The 21611-nt window shown below is 43.3% G+C and overlaps 1 protein-coding gene across 3 annotated transcripts in view; it reads right to left on the bottom strand.

Moving 5' to 3' along the window:
• The window catches only part of LOC141258014 (vesicle-associated membrane protein 1-like), a 63502-nt gene that overhangs the window by 14788 nt on the left and 27103 nt on the right, over positions 1-21611 (bottom strand). For 2 of the 3 annotated variants that reach the window (XM_073673006.1, XM_073673008.1), the window contains exon 2: positions 7997-8066. In XM_073673006.1, the coding sequence (XP_073529107.1) occupies positions 7997-8066 (70 nt within the window). Of the gene's footprint in view, positions 1-7996; positions 8067-15300; positions 15542-21611 lie in introns of those variants that run through there. The other variant, XM_073673007.1, reaches the window with a different exon arrangement.

Raw genomic sequence — 21611 nt, 5'->3', positions numbered from 1 at the left:
CTAAGTCTTTTCCACACCTTGCGTGACATTATTGCCGGCCGAGCACATTTTGAAAAGGAAAAAAAAACAAAAAACTGATACTTTGGTTTTTTTTGTGTGTGTTTTTTGGGCGTGTTTTTTTTTTTCTTTTCTCCTTGGTATGGTTTCAGTTGCAGAGCTCACAGAGCGGCTGTGCAGTCTGTCTCTGGAGGTGAATGACCTCCACTGTGAGGTTCAGCAACAGCAGCTACAGGTCGCTAATGTGGGGTCTCTGCAGGTAGGCCTGTCCAGTCTGAACCCAAGGTTGCCCTCCCGGACAGGTTTTCAGGAGGTAGGGACAAGTTTTTTGTATTCAAAGAGGCCTGTAAACTGTACTTTAAGCTTCGTCCTTACTCCACCAGAAATGAGGAGCAACAGGTTGGAATTGTGATCTCTCTACTGCAGGGAGATCCTCAGTCGTGGGAGTTTTCTTCACCACAGGACTCGGTTTGTCTCCAGACTGTGGAGGGGTTTTTAGGGGCTCAGGCCCTCATCTATGATGATCCTGACCGAGTCGCTTTGGCTGAGTCTAGGCTACGTCGCCTTCAGCAGGGAATCGTACAGTTCTGAATTCCGTAGATGGGCAACGGATTCCAAATGAAATGACTCACCCTTAGAAGTCAATTTTGTGAGGGTCTTACTGAAAGGTTGAAATATGTCTTGGCAGTATATGAAACCACTCAGTCCTTGGAGGCTACCATGTCGTTGACCATACGTCTTGATAGACGCCGTCGGAATAGACAGGTGAGACCACCTTCTCCGAGGCCTTCTTGTCGGGGTAGTGTAACTCTGCCGGGGGAGCGGTCTGGGGGTGAACCAGTACTGGGGGAGGTGGAGGAACCCATGCAGTTAGGGGGTGTCTCTGCATCATACATTTCCCAGGACATTCGCAAGAAAAAAGGCGTATTTTTCTTTGTGGGAAAAAAGGGACATTTTGTTGGGACCTGTCCTTCAATTCCTAAACAAAAGGAGACTCGATTAACTCTTGGTAGTCTGGAGTTGGATAAACAAGGGGTGCATTTGTTGCCAACCTGCGGTTCCCGGTTTGTCCTGACAGCAGAGGTGGTGCTAGAGAGCAAAACCGAGAAAATTTCTGTGTTTGTTGACAGTGGACCCAGAGTCAGCATGGTTGATGCTGAGTTTGTGAAGACTCATGGTCTTGCTTGCTGTACTTTAGCTAAACCTATTTCAATCTCCGCCATCGACTCGGTGCCACTTGCACAGAAAGCATTTACTCAAATTGTACATATTGTAAAATTGAGAGCGGGGTCAGTTCATTGAGAAATAATCCCTTGCTATGTCCTTAACAATCTTCCGACACCTATTGTTTTGGGTATTCTTTGGCTTTTTAAACATAATCCGTTGGTGTATTAGCAAACCCGGGAGATTATTGAATGGGGAGATTAATGCCATGAGAACTGTTTAGATATTTTCCTTGCTACTGTCTCTACGGAAATATTACCTGCTTTTCTGTCTGGTTTTGAGGACGTTTTTTCTGAGAGGGGGTGTCAGAATTTGCCTCCTCATCATGCATATGACTGTCCTAATAACCTGACCCCCGGAGCTAAACTACCTAAGTCCAGACTGCATAATCTTTCTGGCCCTGAGAGACAAGCCATGAAGGATTTCATTGCGGAAAGTCTGTAGAAGGGACATATCAGATCCTCATCTACGCCCGTGATGGCAGGGTTCTTCTTTGTGAAGAAAAAAGATGGCGGTCTACGTCCCTGATTTCCGGGAATTAAATCAAATTACCATCTGTGATGCGTACCCTCTTCCTATGATTCCTGATTTGTTCAGCCAGATTGTAGGAGCTAAGGTATTTTCCAAGTTGAATTTAAGGGGAGCCTACAATCTGATTAGAATAAGAGAAGGGGAAGAATGGAAAACAGCATTCAATACCCCTGAAGGGCATTTCGAGAGTCTGGTTATGCCTTTCGGTTTGACCAATGCACCTGCGGTATTCTAGCATTTCATAAATGATATTTTCCATCATTTGGTGGGGAGGTTTGTGGTGGTCTGTCTGGACGATATTTTGGTTTACTCACCTGATTTTGAGACACGGAGGCATGTTAAGCAGGTGCTCCAGATATTAAGGGATAACAAACTTTATGCCAAACTGGAAAAATGTGTTTTCGCTGATCAGGAGGTGCAGTTTTTGGGGTTCTTGTTGTCATCTTCGGGTTCTCGAATGGATCCGGAGAAGATCAGTACAGTCCTTGATTGGAACCGTCCCGAAAACCTGAAGGCTCTACAACGTTTTCTGGACTTGACTAATTTTTTACCAGAAATTCATCCAAAATTACTCTGTAATTGTGAAACCCCTTACTGACATGATTAAGAAGGGGTCTGATTTTTCCAAATAGTCGGATACATCCATCCAGGCTTTTTCTTCCTTAAAGAATCATTTTGCCACTGCACCTATACTCAGTCAACCCAATGTTTCCCAATGCTTTATTGTGGAGGTTCATGCGTCGGATGTCGGGGTTGTGTCTGTGTTGTCTCAGGGTCCGTCCCCTGGTAAATGGCATCCATGCTCCTTCTTTTGTAAAAAATTGTCTTCGGCTGAGAGAAATTATGACGTGGGTAATAGGGAACTTTTGGCGATCAAATTGGCGTTCGAAGAATGGCGACACTGGTTGGAGGGGGCTGTCCATCCTATTACTGTTATTACTGACCATAAGAACCTGTCATATATCCAGTCAGCTAAATGTCTCAACCCTAGGCAAGCCAGATGGTCCCTGTTTTTTACTAGGTTCAATTTTGTTGTCACTTTTCGTCGCAGGGGTCAAAAATGTCAAGGTTGATGCTTTGTCCCGGAGCTTTCCTCGTGGTGGTGACCATGAGAACCCTGCCCCGATATTACAGAAAAGGGTAGTCATTCCGGCACTGTATCCTGAACTGGAGGGTGAGATGTTGGAGGCTCAGGAAGACGCCCCTGCCTCCTGCCCTTCAGGAAGGTTATTTGCACCATCTAATCTGCGCCGCAAAGTAATTAAGGAACATCATAACTCTGTGCTTGCTGGGCATCCAGGTGGTAAGGCAACCACGGACCTCCTCTCTCGTCGTTTTTTTTGGCCGGGGTTGCATCAGGATGTGATTGAACACGTATCTGCTTGTAGTATTTGCGCACGTTCTAAGGTTTCGCATACCCATCCGCCTGGTACTCTTCTTCCGCTACCTATCACTAATGGTTCATTTCATCGCATTACTTACCTGCACTTCCAAATGCCAAGACATTTGCTCAGGTGTTCATAAATGAGAAGCTTCATGGGGGTTCCCTCCGATGTGGTGTCAGATAGGGGGATCCAGTTTGTTTCCAAGTTCTGTAAGGCATTCTGTTCTCAACTGGGGGTGCAGCTGTCCTTTTCCTCCGCCTTCCACCCTCAGTCGAATGGACAGACCAAGCATGTCAATCAGAATTTGGAGACCTACCTCAGGTGTTTGTCTCCGAAAATCAGGAGGATTGGGCATCCTACTTACCGCTGGCAGAATTTGCCATTAATAATCATCGTCAAGAATCCGCTGGCAGGTCACCGTTCTTCGGTGCAGACGGTTATCACCCACAGTTTGGTCCCTTTAGTGGGGGAGGAGTTCCTGAGGCGGAACGGTTTGCTTCGTCGCTCTCCTCGGTATGGCAGGGTGTTCTGAGTAATTTAAAGATCATGGGAAAAGGTATAAACATATGGGTGAACACAGACAGAAGAGGGCCTATGTGCAAGAGCAGGTTATGGGCCATTTGCAGTTCAATAGCTCATCACACTTCTACCTGATTTGGAGATGGTAGATGCTCCCTTACCTCTTAGGCTCTTGTGTGGTTGCACCAATGTTATGTCCACCCCTGGGTGAACATATAGTAACACATCTCCAACTGCATGCTGCGGCTAGAAACTGCTTGTGTGTCATTTGTATTAATCTCAGTGCATCATGATGACAGATTAGGACTTTGTTGCCATCTAGTGGTTACAGATTACATTGCATGACCAGAGACTTGAAATCAGATCCAAAATTGGTTGCAGTGCTGGCCTCATGACCAGTGCACTGCTTCACCAAAAATTTAGTCACAGATTGAGTTTCCCATAATTAATGGTAATATTTTATGTAATATTATTTGTAGTTCAAGCAATGTCTATATTTTAATTGCAACTGTTTCTATTCTTCACAAATGTTTTCTTTTCTCCAGTCATCAAACCTCTATCTCGGCAGTATATAGACACAAGAGAATCATGGGATCTTAAGCTCAAACAAGTCACATTATGTATTAGTCCAAACGTGTCACATTTGCTGCAGATTTGTTCTGCAGAAAATACGCTGAATTCCACAAGTAAAGTCTGCAGCTTATCCATGAAGCTCTCCAAAAATGTTGAAAAACTCCTCAAAATTGCTTCAGAAGGCAAAAATCTTCTCCAAAAACTCCCCAAAAAGATGGAACAATTTTTGAAGAGAAAACTCTTAGTTTTTAACAACCTCAAAAAACTCTGTGTGCAGCTAGCCTTATAGCAGTATATTATTTACTGTGGTCAAACACTCATGTAAAGCTGATCTTAGGCCTCCTTCACATGCATATTTTTGTCCTGCATTTTTATCTGTTGCACAAAAAATAAGTATGACAATATGTATGCATCATTTTTTCTTAGACTACAAGGTCCTAAAACAAGATTTAAAGGAAAAATAAGTTCAGCAGACTGCATTTTATGCATACTGTGAGAAATGGATCTAAACCGATACATTCACAAACATGTCACACGTATCTATTTGACATGTTTTCCCCATTATATTCTATGGAAATATAATCTGGTTAAATATGTTTTTTACAGTACAAACCAACATGTCAGGTGTGAAACAGCCAAGAGGCAGATGTCAGTGTTTACTGTCCAAAACCTGTGCACCTCTGTATTTTTTTGCTGACCAATAGGGTATGTGCACACATCAAGTATTCGGTGCAAACATTTCTACACCATTTCTGCATCTCTTGGCAGGGAAAGAACACATTTTTGCTGCGTTTTTTGCTTGCATTTTTGGTGCAGATTTTTCCCCATTCATTAATATGGGTGAAATCTGCAGCAAAAACGCTGAAAGAATTGACATTCTGCAGATTTACATCTGCACCAAATCCGCAAGTCGCAAATAAGCAACATGTGCATGAGAATCTGCACTGAAAAAACGCAGCAAAAATGCAACGTGTGCACACAGACATACTGTGGCAGGATTCACCTGTTCAAGTGAATGGATCACATGCTGCGCCCGCAGCTTCACGATTGCATGTAGCTGCATTACTTTGCAGTAACAATTCAGAATGTCTCTGCAGAGAAGCACCACTCGGGTGTTTAAAGTCAATGGGCGGCCCTGAAGCAGTTCATAAAAGATTCTAATTCCAAGCAATGTCAGAATCTGTGTATTTATGTTATAAAATGATCTTAAACCTAATGAAGATTCTGGTCTTGGATTGAAAATGTATTCGTTGTTGTAGACATATTGTTTTAGTTTTTTTTTTATAATTTTATAATAAATGCAAACATTCCAACAATGTTTGGAACTGGAACATTTTTTTTAACATTAAGACAAGCTCCACTCCCACCAAAATAATATTGAAGTAGACACAGATGTAGTCCCAAAAGGGTATACCTCAGAACTTTTACAGGCAGGAAGAGGAACATACATTGCAGCACGAACACAGTAATTATGCCTCTACTGAAGCCCCCTAGTATTCTCACCCACTATGATACTCCTTTCATGGCCAGCATAGAGTATGATCCCCCAAAAAATGCCCTCCCATAAAGTATGATACCCCACTGTCAATTTCCCCACATGAGCAGGTGAATGACACCACAGTGGCCCAACACAGTTTACTGCTGCCACAGTGGCCTAAACACTGTAAGATGCCCCCACAATGACCTCAACACAGTATGATATCCCAACAGTGACTCTTAACACAGTATGATGGCCCCCACAGCCCACCCTGACATACTGGATGATCCCCCCCCCAAGCCTTCCCCCACAATGATGCCCAAGCAGTATGATGCCCCCACAGCCTCCCACAGACATAGTATGATGCTCCCACACAGTATGATGGCCCTCACACACCCCCACACATAGTATGATGCCCCCATAGCCACCCACATACAGTATGTTAGCCACACACGCAGTATGATGCCCCCCACATCACCACATGCACAGTACGATGATGGAAAGGGAAAATAAAAAAAACAGCTCACCTCCATGAACCAGCTGGGTGTCTCCGGGATCTGTGATCAGCGCTGCTGCTTGCGCTCAGTAGACAGGTAATAGGAAAAACGATGATCCAGCTCCACAGACTCCAATAGTAAAAACAAATGTCTTTTATTTAGAATTTTTTAAAAATAACCAGATGGCGATAATGTAACTCCAGCTGGTAGAAGAACGATACTAGAAGGGAAACACAGGGGCACCAAGGAGGGCACCCTATGATCTCCCACAGCCTCCCATACACAGAATATTCCCACAGTGAATTCCCCCACAGTACCCCACACTTGTACAGCATGATGTCCCCCAGTGAATCCCAACACAGTATGATTTCTCCTACAGTATGATGACCGCCACATCCCCCCCACCTTAATATGATGCTCCCACATCCCCCTAACACAGTATGATGTCCACACAGCCACCCCACACACGGTATGATGCTCCCACACAGTATGATCTCCCACAGCCTCCCATACACAGAATATCCCTACAGTGAATTCCCCCACAGTACCACACACATGTACTGTTTGATGTCCCCAATACATTATGATGTCCCCAGTGAATCCTCAGACAGTATGATTTCCCCTACAGTCTGATGAACCCCACAACCCCCCCACCCCACAGTATGATGCTCCCGCACACAGTATGATTCTCGCACACAGTATGATGGCCCCCACTCATAGTATGATGGCTTTCCAGCTCTCCCCATAATATTGCATTCACAGCCCAACACACACATTATTATGCCCCCACACACAATATGATACCCCCATAGCGATTTCCCCCACAGTACAACCATATGCAGAGTATGATGACCCTACAGTGCCCCTAAAACAGTATGATGTCCCCTGTTGCACATGTGAACTGAGGCTCTGTGCAGCAGGCACGACCTCGTGATGTCACATGCCTGATGCACAGGCTGAATAGTAGAGCAGGGACCTGGCTGTAACTGTATCTGTATGCTGAAATACTGATGAATTTGTGACACAGGAGTCAGGGAGGGGCATAGTGCCATTCAGCACCAAGCCGCCCTGCGTCATGGGCCCTATAACAACCACGTGGTCTGCTGCTACTAGCGGTGATCAAAACGAGAAATGGCTGCAGTCTTTGCAATGCTATGCTTATGTGCCCACAAGGTGACATATAGACATCACCCATTTTGAGTATGTTTTTGTACCAAAAATACTACTCAAGAGAACGGCTGGGTTCCCCTCACTACTTTTATTACAGTTCTGATAATGTAATTGAACGTTTCATAAATTTGTTTGATTTACATCACAGAAAAGTGATATGTGGATAATACCAATATCTTTGTGGCATTCCCAATAACAAAAATCCTTTTCTTTTTTACATCCCAAGTGCGATACAGAAATAAAAGCAAACAGGACAGACGCACAGAAAAGTTGCTGTCAAATTAAGGTCCTTACATACTGCATGTACTGGGCATTCTCCGGATGCATCTGAAGGCATCATGGCTCTGCAGCGGTATAATGACACACAATAGCACTCTTCGGCCACGGCCCCACTATCAGTATTTGGTCAGTATTCGGTCAGTATTTTTTCTCAGGAGTGGAAGCCAAAACCAGGTGAGGAACAATCACAGAAAAGGTATAATAGAAACAAGTCACCAATTCTGCATTTATCACCCACTCCTGGTTTTGGCTCCCATTCCTCAGAAAAAATACTGACCGAATACTGACCAAATACTGATAGTGGGGCTGTAGCCTAAGTCTACGAATAGTCAACTATAACTTACCTCATTGACTTGGGCCTGTGTTTGGAGGAGTCTGCGATTGCTAGTTTGGGGCATGCCACCTGAACCCGACCTAAAAGATGAAATAATGAAATATATTACTATTTTTTTTTGCAATTAATAATCACATAATTGAAGAAGAGTGCAGCAGCTATTTGTCATATTCAGTGAGGTTACAAGAGTTTCAGTGACTATTGTAATACCATCAGTTTCATAACTAACTATCCATTATTAATCATGGTTGGGGTGGGGCTGGGGGTAAAATACTTTATAGAACTACTGGCAATTAAAATAATTTCACACTTTTTTGTCCATAAAGTTGCAGCTGTTGAAAATAAACTCCGCTATAGTCACCTTCCCCCACTCCAGCGCTACTTCTCTCTTACTGTCCGGTCATTACTAACAGACTGCAACCGGGACGTTACAGTGCAACCAATTATTGGGATTAGCAGCTCATGCCAACTGAGCAATAAAGAAATTATTATGAAGAACACCTTTAAGTAGAATATTGCTACCCCATCGGAGAGCAGTATGATGCAGGGGTAGAGACCCTGACTCCAGTGATGTGTCACTTACTCGGCTGCTTGCTGCAGTTTTGATTAAAAAAAAATTCTGCTGCAGCGCAATAAATGCCGCTGGGCAGTCAGAGGCCAGCAGCTGACGTTGGCCATGCTGTGCCTGCCAGTGACTTCAGATATTATAACAGGCATGCCGATGTCAGCCTCTGTGTCAGATACAGAAGAGGACGGGGGAGTGGGGGAAGGTGAGTAGAATGTTTTTGTTTTTTTATTATGTGTTAGAGAACAGAGGCAGAACAGAGGAAATATAAATCAGGAAGGAACCCAGGATGGGGGACAAATACCAGGAAAAGGGCCCAGGATGGTGGGCATATATATTAGATGGGAGACATATACAGTCAGGGTCGAAAGTGTTTACACCCTTGAAATTGTTCCAGAAAAGTAAGTATTTCTCCTAGAAAATTATTGTAATTACACGTTTTGTTGTACACGTTTACTTCCTTTGTGTGTATTGGGAGAACACAAAAACAGAGAAAAAAAGGCAAATTGGACATAATTACACACAAAACTCCAACAATAGGCCGGACGAAATTGTTGGCACCCTCAACTTAATATTTGCTTGCACATCCTTTGCCTGTGTGAAGAGGATAAATTGTTATCGACATCTGGTGAGAATTTCATGTCAATAGCACCTTTACAAATATATTTACTAAGAAAATTGGTGACGTGTTCAATACTTATTTCACTTGCTGTATGCCAGGATGGAAGACATTAGTACAGGATGGGAGACATTACTACATAATGGGGAAGAGGGGGGGCAATATGTATGTTGTTATTGGATTTAGAATGCTACAGGGGTTTATATATCTTACCAACATGTGGGGGGGCAGGTGCAAATTATGCACTGGGGCCCATCGGATTCTAGTTATGCCACTGCCTACCAGTTTTCTGAATGCTGAGCTCTGTGTAACCTCACCATACCACTAATTGACGGCTTTCTGTGTACGCTGTGCATAGGCAGAAAGTTGTCAATCAGTGGTGGGGTTGGGATTGTGCAAAGCTCATGAATACAGTGGACTACATGACAGCAGGCTTACTAGTTCTTTTGTGATAACTTCCTTCTGATAATAGAGTGAGTATATCACACCTGCAGCAAGCAGCCCAAAAGACACATCACTGGGTCTCTGCCCCTATATTATGCTGCTCTCAGATTAGGTAGCAGAAAGCTAGTGACAGATTCCATTTAACCCCTTTACAACCCAAGGTGGTTTGCACGTTAATGACCAGGCCAATTTTTACAATTCTGACCACTGTCACTTTGTGAGGTAATTACTCTGGAACGCTTCAACAGATCCCCCTGATTCTGAGATTGCTTTTTCGTGACATATTGTACTTCATGATTGTGGTAAAATTTCTTCAATATCACTTGCGTTTATTTGTGGAAAAAAAAACAGAAATTTGGCCAAAATTTTGAAAATTTTGCAATTTTTAAAATTTTAATTTTCATGCCCTTAAATCAGAGAGATATGTCACACAAAATAGTTAATAAATAACATTTCCCACATGTCTACTTTACATCAGCACAATTTTGGAACCAAATTTTTTTTTTATTAGGGAGCTATAAGGGTTAAAAGTTGACCAGCAATTTCTCATTTTTCCAACAAAATTTACAAAACAATTTTTTTAGGGACCACATCAAATTTGAAGTCACTTTGAGGGACCTTTATGACAGAAAATACCCAAAAGTGACACCATTCTAAAAACTGCACCGCTCAAGGTGCTCAAAACCACATTCAAGAAGTTTATTAACCCTTCAGGTACTTCACAGGAATTTTTGGAATGTGGAAGAAAAAAATTAACATTTAACTTTTTTCACAAAAATGTTACTTTAGACCCAATTTTTTTTATTTTCGCAGGGGTAACAGGAAAAAATGGACCCCAAAATTTGTTGTGCAAATTCCCCTGGGCACGCAGATACCCCATATGTGGGGAAAAACCACTGTTTCGGGGCACGGCAGGGTTTGGAAGGGAAAGAGCGCCATTTGACTTTTTGAATGTAAAATTTGCTTGAATAATTAGCGGACGCCATGTTGCGTTTGGAGAGCCCCTGATGTACCTAAACAGTGGAAACCTCCCACAAGTGACACCATTTTGGAAACTAGACCCCTCAGGGAACTTATCTAGTTGTGCGGTGAGCACCTTGAACCCCCAGGTGCTTCACAGAAGTTTATAACATTGAGCCGTAAAAATAAAATTTTCACATTTTTCCCACAAAAATGTTTTTCAGCCCCCACTTTTGCATTTTCATAAGGGTAACAGGAGAAATTGTACCATGCAGTTTGTTGTGCATTTTTTTCTGAGTAAGCAGATACCCCATATGTGGGGGAAAACCACTGTTTGGGTGCACGGCATGGTTCGGAAGGGAAGGAGCGCCATTTGACTTTTTGATTGTAAAATTTGCTTGAATAATTAGCGGATGCCATGTTGTGTTTGGAGAGCCCCTGATGTACCTAAACAGTGGAAACCACCCACAAGTGACACCATTTTGGAAACTAGACCCCTCAGGGAACTTATCTATATGTGTGGTGAGCACCTTGAACCCCCAGGTGCTTCACAGAAGTTTATAACATTGAGCTGTAAAAATAAAATTTTCACATTTTTCCCACAAAAATGTTTTTCAGCCCCTACTTTTGCATTTTCATAAGGGTAATAGGAGAAATTGCACCATGCAGTTTGTTGTACAATTTCTCCTGAGTAAGCAGATACCCCATATGTGGGGGAAAACCACTGTTTGGGCATACGGCAGGGTTCGGAAGGGAAGGAGCACCATTTGACTTTTTGATTGTAAAATTTGCTTGAATAATTAGCGGATGTGCCCCTGATGTACCTAAACAGTGGAAACCCCCCACAAGTGACACCATTTTGGAAACTAGACCCCTCAGGGAACTTATCTAGATGTGTGGTGAGCACCTTGAACCCCCAAGTCCTTTACAGAAGTTTATAACATGGAGCCATGAAAATAAAAAAAATCAAACTTTTTCCACAAAAATGATGTTTTAGCCCCAATTTGTTTTATTTTCACAAGGGTAAGAGGAGAAAATGGACCCCAAAAACTTTTGTGCAATTTCTCCTGAGTGCGCCAATACCCCATATGTGGGGAAAATACAGTGTTTGGGCGCACGGCAGAATTCAGAGGGGAAGGAGCACTGTGACTTTTTAAACGCAAAATCGGCTGGAATCGAGAGTGGACGCCATGTCGGGTTTGGAGAGCCCCTGATGTGCCTAAATAGTGGAAACCCCCCACAAGTGACCCCATTTTGGAAACTACACCCCTCAAGGATTTTATCAAGGGGTATAGTGAACATTTTGAACCCAGAGGTATGACACAGAATTTGATAACATTAGGTCATCATATTGAATAAGTTGTCATTAGTCTTGAGCGCAAGTGCTCGCTACTTGAGTTTGCATTGGGTACTCAGGTATGCACCATGTATCGCGAGTGCTCGAGTGACATGCTCGAGTACCTGTCCACATGTTTCACGGTTATTAGACACCCAAAAAAAAACATGCGGGAATCGCTCATGCATGGCAGGCAATCCCCGCGAGATTTTTTTGGCCGCGAGGCATATGGGGCAGAGACTCGAGCATGTCACTTGAGCACCCGCGATACTTAGTGCATACCTGAGCACCCGATGCAAACTCAAGTGGCGAGCACTTGCTCTCAACACTAGTTGCCATATCGTCTTTTTTTTTTTTTACTTTTGAAAAAAAAAACAACTCCAACCCCAACCCTAACCCCAACCCTAACCCTAGCCCAACCCTAACCCTAACACCAACCCCAACTCCAGCCCTAACGTTTATTTTTTACGCCATTCCTGGTGTGGTATAAGTGATTAGACTACTTTATTCTTTGGGCCGGTGCGATTACAGCGATACCAGAATCATATCGGGCTTTTATGATTGACAGCTGTCACACACTAAAAGACACATATTTTGTAAAATCTAGGTTTTGCATCGCCATATTTTGAGAGCTATAATTTTTCCATATTTTGGCCGACAGAGTCATGTGACAGGTTGTTTTTTGCGGGACAAGTTGACGTTTTTATTGGTACCGTTTTCGGGCGCGTGATATTTTTTGATCACTTTCTATTCCAATTTTTGGGAGGCAGAATAAACAAAAACCAACAATTCAGGAATTGTTTTTTTTTTTTCATTCTGCTCCGCGTGTGGTAAAATTGATAAGGCTGCTTTATTCTCCGTGTCAGTACGTTTACAGCGGCACCACATTTATATTGTTTTTCTATGTTTTGGCGCTTTTACACAATAAAAGCTATTTTATAGAAAAAATTATTTTTTTGCATCGCTTTATTCTGAGAGCTATAACTTTTTTATTTTTCGGCCGTTAGAGCCGTATGGCAGCTTGTTTTTTGCGGGACGAGATGACGTTTTCATCGGTACCATTTTTATTTACATCTGTCTTTTTGATCGCGTGTTATTCCATTTTTTGTTTGGCAGTATGATGATAAAGCATTGTTTTTTGCTTCATTTTATTTATTTTTTCTTTTACCGTGTTCACTGAAGGTTTTAACTAGTGGGATAGTTTTATAGGTCAGGTCGTTCCGGACGAGGCGATACCAAATATGTGCACTTTTATTTTTTGCTGTTTTTTTTTTCATAATAATATTTATTGATGGGTACATTATATTTTTATTTTTGGTGGATTATTTTTTTTATTTATTTTTTAATATTTTTACTTTTTTTTTTTCACTTTCTGACACTTTTTTTATTTGTATACTTTGTCCCACTATGGGACTTTTACTTTTTTTATTCTGATCGCCTGCATAGCATAGGGATGGAGCACCATCCCTGTGCCATGCAGGCAGTCAGCGCTGCACCGGGAGAAGATCGTTTGGTCATGTACTGCGCATGACCAAACAATCTTACTGCTGTCTGGTGACCCGGATGTTGTTATGACGACATTGGGTCGTCATGGCAACATCCGGGAAGCCGCGGCAGACAGCGCTGGAGGCCGGAAGAGGAGGTGAGTATCCCGATCACCTCCCCTTAGCCACCGCAATGCTGCGATCAACTTCGATCGCAGCATTTCGGGGGTTAATGTGCCGGGAGCGGTGCGGGACCGCTCCCTGCACATAGTACCGGGTGTCAGCTGTGACAATCAGCTGACACCCAGCCTGTGTGCGTGCGCGATCGCCATGACTTACTAATAAGGGTCAAGCTCTTAAGTCCCAGGGCACAGACGCGTATTAGTACGTCATGGGCTTTAAAGGGTTTAAAGAGCTCTTAGTTGTATTGATCTGTTTGTCTCTTTATTAGTTATGTCTATATGGAAATGAGCACAGAATTACTAAGAAGCTTTGGAGCTTTCACTTAGCCGCCATATTTAGACCTGGAGACTAACACAACTTCTGCCACTTTGCTAACATCCAGCCACTGTGAAAAGAGAACCATTCCTGACTAGTAGGAGGGTGAACTATGGGGTCCTCCATTTGCAGCTTGTGGACTACTTTTGTGTCCATTAATTTTGCTTGTTCATTAAAGGTCTATACATTTTTGAGGGACTACTCATAAGTTATGTCATGTATGTATATTTTGCAGTGTACTAACGTTTTATTTTGCCCATATGCAGGACCAAGGATTGTTGTGCCATCATATGTGTGTATTGTCTGTTGTCGTCCTAAATAGGGCTTCCATGGACAGGATTTGCACTAGTTACTCTGTCTATCAGGTCCCAGGGGATATCCTGGCTGTCATCATTCACATTACACAGGAATGTGGACTTACACCATGGCCCTGCATTGAATCCTTGGAGTAGCTGCTGGCTGGGTGAGTGGGGTGGCAGCAATGGTCCTCTTTTAGATCAGAACAAGGAAATGAAAAAAATTGTAAATCAGTGTTCAGCAAAATCTGTTTAGACAAGCCGATAGGCAACCATATAACTGATCAGCTGTCTTTTACATGGCTGCCATCAGCCAGTGTGAACAAGCCCTGAGAGGTTGTCTCCAGATACATAGCAGACGTAGCATTGTGAGACTGTGTGAAGTAACACGGAGGTGATGTGGTTCTTGTGAAGTGAACAGAAACCTGATTAAGAAGATTACACTGCATCTTATTAGTTTTCTTTATTCTGCAAAGTTTAACAATTGCTCCTAATAAGTGAGTTATAACCAATAATCATTTAAAGTGAACAAAACACCTTGTGTGCCTTTGAATCTGCAGTTGTTCTCAGTAATGAACAGTTTGACTTTTATTGGTCTGCTCTTCTTTTATTACAAACCCTGAAGGTATGGATTGAAGGAAAATAACCAGAAAACCCCTTACTCTACCAGTATGGAACAAAGATATTCAGAATTCTCTCCATTTACTGTATGCATTCACAGTTTTGACAACACATATACTAGTTTACAATATTTTTTATGTGTCAGATGGGGTTGTATTTTGCCTGAAGATCATCTGTGGTAATCTTATGTGGTGTATGGCAGGGTGTTGTACTCCTCACAGTATACAATGTATCTCGCTGTGGCCAGTTTTCTGTCAGGAGAAGAGTCCACATGACTTACATGAGTCCACACCCACATGAAACTCCACAATATAATGTTTTTCCAGTAAATGCCTCCAGGTAGAGGGTGATGATGGTGGTAGTAGTCTGTGCACCCGAGCCCCAGTCATAAAGAAGCTTTAAGAACTTAAACAGAAGTCTCTTTACTGAGGATAATGGGGCAAATTCTTATTCACAAACGGTAGGGAACTGAGGTACAGGATTACACTCACGGTTGCAGACTGCTGTGCACCTGCAGACAGGCAGATCTTGGTAACCTCTGGTTTCATCAAATCTGAATATTTCTTCCTCAGCACTGTGCTCTGTTTCTGCCCTGAGGTAATTCTTCCTAATATGAAGACTATTAGCTCCCCTTATTGTGTTTGTCCCCTTTTTAAGCACAGCAGTCAGGGAGAAGGTAGATAACTCCTTCACCTACAAAATAGCTTCCTCTTCTCAAAATGTCTGACCACCAACTGCCACTTCAATCCTTAACTACCTCACAGGATTTAGCTCCTCCCACTCCCATGTGACTGTTAGAGCTACAGTCAGTAGCTCTCATAATGTATTTAAAATGCACAGTTTACCCCAAAAAACCACAGCATTTATATGAAACACACTATATATCCGGTATCCCATAGAAAATGGCCACTTTGTGGGATATCACATGTCTCCCCTCTTGAAGTGTGTCGTCCCTGACACATCCGCGTCTGTAATACAAAATGAAACAGCATATATGTACACATATTCAGTCCATACTGTTGCTTAAAATATTCTTGGTTTCCTGAGTACCTGTGAAGAAACATAAAACTATGCAACATCTGAATACAAAGGTAAAACAACATGTAAACGTAATAAAAGAGTCTTTTGGGTCCTGGAGTAGGTCCTTGCAAGAACAACCCCTACTAAGTGGGGAACGGGATAACAGATAACCCGTTATAACTTCTTTGCTTTGTCCCCAGGTGCAGTCGGGGCACACAGACCATAAAGAAACTTTCTGCACCATCTGTTTTTGGGAGGGCTAGGAAACAGTATGGCAGTAATAAGGCTCTCATAAGCCACGGAGTCTCTCATTACGTAGTACAAATACGTCTCCATCGGATTCACACATGCAAAGTCTCTCCCATTTAGATAAGTAGTGACCAACTAGTCCTGGTAACGAGCAGGTAACTGTCCCTTGGTCGCTCGTTTGGATATCCACAGAGCAGGCACTTCCCTTTCTTCTTGGGTTTGTGGCAGCACAAACTGAAGACAGGGCTCATTAAGCCAAACAAATGGGGTGGTGGTGGTTCAGGAAGTCTCTTCTGGTGCAATAGGGTTAGAAACTGGTGGGACTGGAACTTCCAGGGGTATGCAAATCTTGATCTGGCTACGATGGCCCACCTTTTCTTGATGAGTGTTCTCTCTGACAATTTTGTACACTTCCACCCCTGGGAACGGAATACTGGTAATGACGTAAGGGTATGATTCCCTCTGGTCATCCAGTTTGTGGGAGCGGTGGTTCTTTTTAGCCCAAACTCTGTCTCCTACTTGTAAGGGTTTCACCTTGGCCCTTGCATTGAAATCATCCTCCTGCCTTTGGCGGACAGTTTTCATTCGGTCTTCCACAATTTCATTAGCTTCTTGGAAGGACTGTTCTAGCACTGGAGTCCATTGAATGGAGGGGCTTTTGTACGTTTTCCGGCACGGTTGTCCTTTTAGGAGGTCTTGTAAGGGGACAGCAGTCCGAGTAAAGTTTTTGATGAATCTTCTGTAGTAGCTAGCAAATCCGAGGAATCCGCTGACTTCTTTAATGGTAGTTGGGATAGGCCAGTCTTTTACCACAGCAATCTTCTCAGGATCTGGAATAACTCCTTCCGCACTAACTATGTGCCCTAGGTATTGGACCTTGGATTTTAGAAGATGGCACTTGGACGGTTTGACTTTCAGGCCATGCTCAGCTAGGACTTCCAAGACCTCAGCAAGATGCTGGAGATGTTCCTTGTAGGTTTTGGAATAGCTGATTAAATCATCTAAATACAGTAGCACAGTTTCAAAATTCTTGTGACCCAAGCAGCATTCCATGAGTCTCTGGAAGGTTCTCGGAGCATTGCACCGGCCAAAGGGCATGCAGTTAAATTCAAACAAACCCATGGGGGTAGTGAATGCGGTCTTCTCTTAGTCCTCTGGGCCATTGGTACTTGCCAGTATCCGCTGGTGAGATCTAGGGTGGAGAAATAGGCTGCTGATTTCATGGCAGTCAATGATTCTTCTATTCTGGGCAGGGGGAATGCATCTTTGTGGGTAATGTTGTTAAGTTTGCGATAATCCACACAAAAACGAATACTCCCATCCTTCTTTTTGACAAGAACAATTGGTGTGGCCCAAGGACTGCGACTATCCTTAATCACATCAGCAACTTTCATTTCTTGTATCATCTTCTTTACTGGCTGGTACATGGATGGAGGTATAGGCCTGTACTTTTCTTTGATTGGAGGATGGGAACTAGTGGAAATGGGGTGCTCGATTGTACGGACTCTCCCGAAGTCAAAGGCAAACTTGCTGAATATATATTGATATTCTTTGGCAACTCTAAGTACTCCATCTTTTTGCTTGAGGGGGGTCTCTTCAGTGCCTATGTCAAGTTTGTGCCACCACTCCTTTTTAGTTTCTACACTTGCGGAAGGTTTCACTTGGATAGAGCATTGGGACTCTTGAAGGATATCCTGAAAATTGAGTCTACTCAGTTTTGCTACAGTGGTATATTTATGCAGGGTCACAGCTTGGTCCCCACAATTTATGAGACGCACTGGTACTCGACTGTGAGTTAAAGTAGCCAAACTTCTTGCAGCTATAATGACTGTATCATCTTTGTGTTCATTTGGCTCAACTAGAACTTCATAGTCCTGACCCTTTAGACCCATCTTGGTTTTGCACCACACCATAGTTTCTGTGCTAGGTTTCAGGATTACAGGCCTGGAGTCCATTATCCTGGCAGGGCCGATCTCCCCTTTTGAATTAGTGAATTTCTGATGACTAACGAGTATGCAGAGTGTTTTCTGAATGGTTCTCTTCTTCATGGGGGACGCAGCATTAAGAGCGTAAGTCATGCCTTCAATCAGTTCGTCAAAACAATTTTTTAGTACATTCATCCCTAAAACTACGGGTGGGAAATCATCTTCTCCTGTATCGACTACAATAAGTCCTTGGTCAGGTAGTTCAGTTCTGCCAATTTTAAAAGTAGCTGTCCAGTAGCCCTCTTGAGGAACAGGTTGTCCGTTACTAGCTTATAATGTTGAGGTCAGCCGAGGTAATTTTCGCTAGATGGTCTGTTTTCCAATAACGCTTATATTGTGGTAGCTGGATTGTCATAACTTGTGATCCAGTGTCAAGTACTGTAGTGCTGGAAAAGGGCTACCATCTATTGTGATCGGCATTATGGGGTGATAGATGACATATTTCAAGTCCCAGTTAGGGTCATCTGGACCTATGCGTTCTTCTCCTGAGGGTCGGTACTTGCCTCAGGAAATTCCAGATTTAAAGACTGACATTCTCTTTCTATGTGACCACTACGATTTAATCTGCAGCAAATCGGTCGACCTAAGTAATCAAATCTGTCGGTAGGTCTCCTACCTGTCTGGTAGTAGTTGTCTCTGGGACTGTAGAGTGGCACATTCTGGATAAAAGGAGGATGGTTTTCTTGACTGGGGGCTGAATGCTTCTATTCCTTTACTTCTTTGCATAGGAGTGCAAGACTTTTGGTTAGCTAAGGAATTTGATTACGTATCTCTTCAGTAGAGCCTTCTACATGTTGGGGAGCACACTGAACAACAACAGGTTTGACATGGGCAAACACAGCACTTTCTTGGTCATTGAACCATTTATCCCTTGGGCTTCATATTTTTATGGCAGATTCTTTAAGATCCAGAAAATCACTATCAGAGTGTTGTAGTGCCAGCATTCTCAATTGTAACCTGGTAGTATCAGACATTACTCCTTCAATAAATTGTTCCTTTAAAATTTGATCAGCATTAACAGCTTCAGCGGGGTCAGCTTGGTTAAGGGCACACCAGGCTTCCCGTAAACTGAGGGCAAAATCTCTTAAAAATTCATAGGACTGTTGTCTTTTCCCCAAGAATCTCATCTTTAACTCTGACAGGGTTTTGGTTTCAAATGTAACTCTTAACCTGTCTAGTATCTGTTCAGGAGTTTTCCTTATACTGGGAGGCCAAGATTTAACTTCCCTTAGTGCAATGCCCCCTAGCTGACCAATCAATATCTCCATTTTTTTGTGCAGGACTCACTGGGTACAGTCTGAACATTGCCTGCATTTTCTCTTTAAAGTCCTTTAATGTGTTGGGTTCTCCACTGTAGCTGGGGAGCCAGGGTGCCCCAAAGTAATAAGGCATTGTTAATGGCATTGCTTGAGCCATAGGAGTTTATGGGCTAGTCACTTCATTCTCCTCTTCTGAAGACAGGTTTACAGCACTGTATGTATAATGCAGTAATTCCTCTTACCTTTCCGGCTGCTGTATGTCTCTCCCCTCTTTGTCGGGGTGCAGGAGAGAAAATTTCAACTTCAGTTGCTCATTCCTGCAGGGCACCGACTTTATATACAAGATATCTGCGCAAAAACTTGGAAAACACCGTTTAAATCTCAGGGTATTACAATCAAATCAGATCACTGTTCCCAATAAAGCAGCCACTGGGATGTGTACAGTCCAACAACAGCTGTGGTGCAGTACAAATTCTTTACAGCAGTAAAGACTGACACTTCCCTCAATATCAGCAGTATTTATTAACTCAATCTTCAATAAATACACTGCTCAAAAAAATAAAGGGAACACTCAAATAACACATCCTAGATCTGAATGAATGAAATATTCTCATTGAATACTTTGTTCTGTACAAAGGTGAATGTGCTGACAACAAAATCACACAAAAATCATCAATGGAAATCACATTTATTAACCAATGGAGGCCTGGATTTGGAGTCACCACCAAAATTAAAGTGGAAAAACACACTACAGGCTGATCCAACTTTGATGTAATGTCCTTAAAACAAGTCAAAATGAGGCTCAGTATTGTGTGTGGCCTCCGTGTGCCTGTATGACCTCCCTACAACACCTGGGCATGCTCCTGATGAGGTTGCGGATGGTCTCCTGTGGGATCTCCTCCCAGACCTGGACTAAAGCATCCGCCAACTCCTGGACAGTCTGTGGTGCAACGTGACGTTGGTGGATGGAGCGAGACATGATGTCCCAGATGTGCTCAATCGGATTCCGGTCTGGGGAACGGGCGGGCCAGTCCATAGATTCAATGCCTTCATCTTGCAGGAACTGCTGACATATGCCAGCTACATGAGGTCTCGCATTGTCCTGCATTAGGAGGAACCCAGGGTCAACCGCACCAGCATATGGTCTCACAAGGGGTCTGAGGATCTCATCTCGGTACCTCATGACAGTCAGGTTACCTCTGGTGAGCACATGGAGGGTTGTGCAGGCCTCCAAAGAAATGCCACCCCACACCATTACTGACCCACTGCCAAACCCATCATGCTGAAGGATGTTGCAGGCAGCATATCACTCTGCATGGTGTCTCCAGACTCTGTCACGTCTGTCACATGTGCTCAGTGTGAACCTGCTTTCATCTGTGAAGAGCACAGGGTGCCAGTGGCGACTTTGCCAATCCTGGTGTTCTGTGGCAAATGCCAAACGTCCTGCACGGTGTTGGGCTGTGAGCACAACCCCCATCTGTGGACGTCGGGTCCTCATACCACCCTCATGGAGTCGATTTCTAACCGTTTGTGTAGACACATGCACATTTGTGGCCTGCTGGAAGTCATTTTGCAGGGCTCTGGCAGTGCTCCTCCTGTTCCTCTTTGCACAAAGGCGGAGGTAGCGGTACTGCTGCTGGGTTGTTGCCCTCCTACGGCCCCCTCCACGTCTCTTGGTGTACTGGCCTGTCTCCTGGTAGAGCCTCCAGCCTCTGGACACTACGCTGACAGACACAGCAAACCTTCTTGCCACAGCTCGCATTGAAGTGCCATCCTGGATGAGCTGCACTACCTGAGCAACTTCTGTGGGTTGTAGAGTCCGTCTCATGCTACCACAAGTGTGAAAGCACAACCAACATTCAAAAGTGACCAAAACATCAGCCAGAAAGCATTGGTACTGAGATGTGGTCTGTGGTCCCCACCTGCAGAACTACTCCTTTATTGAGGGTGTCTTGATAATTGCCAATAATTTCCATCTATTGTCTATTCCATTTGCACAACAGCATGTGAAATTGATTGTCAATCAGTGTTGCTTCCGAAGTGGACAGTTTGATTTCACAGAAGTTTGATCTACTTGGAGTTATATTCTGTTGTTTAAGTGTTCCCTTTATTTTTTTGAGCAGTGTATAAGGCACAGAGGAAAATCCTGTTCATGACGCCAATTCTTGTGGGAATCTTATGTGGTGTATGGCAGGGTGCTGTGCTCCTGGCAGTGTACAATGTATCTCGCTGTGGCCAGTTTTCTGTAAGGAGAAGAGTCCTCTCTTCTCAAATTACACACCCACATGA

This window comes from Phyllobates terribilis, unplaced genomic scaffold (assembly GCF_046119375.1).
Source record: "Phyllobates terribilis strain yellow unplaced genomic scaffold, ASM4611937v1 Scaffold_3__8_contigs__length_932513732, whole genome shotgun sequence".
Classification (NCBI taxonomy): Eukaryota; Metazoa; Chordata; class Amphibia; order Anura; family Dendrobatidae; genus Phyllobates; species Phyllobates terribilis.
This window is presented reverse-complemented; position numbering and strand designations above follow the sequence as displayed.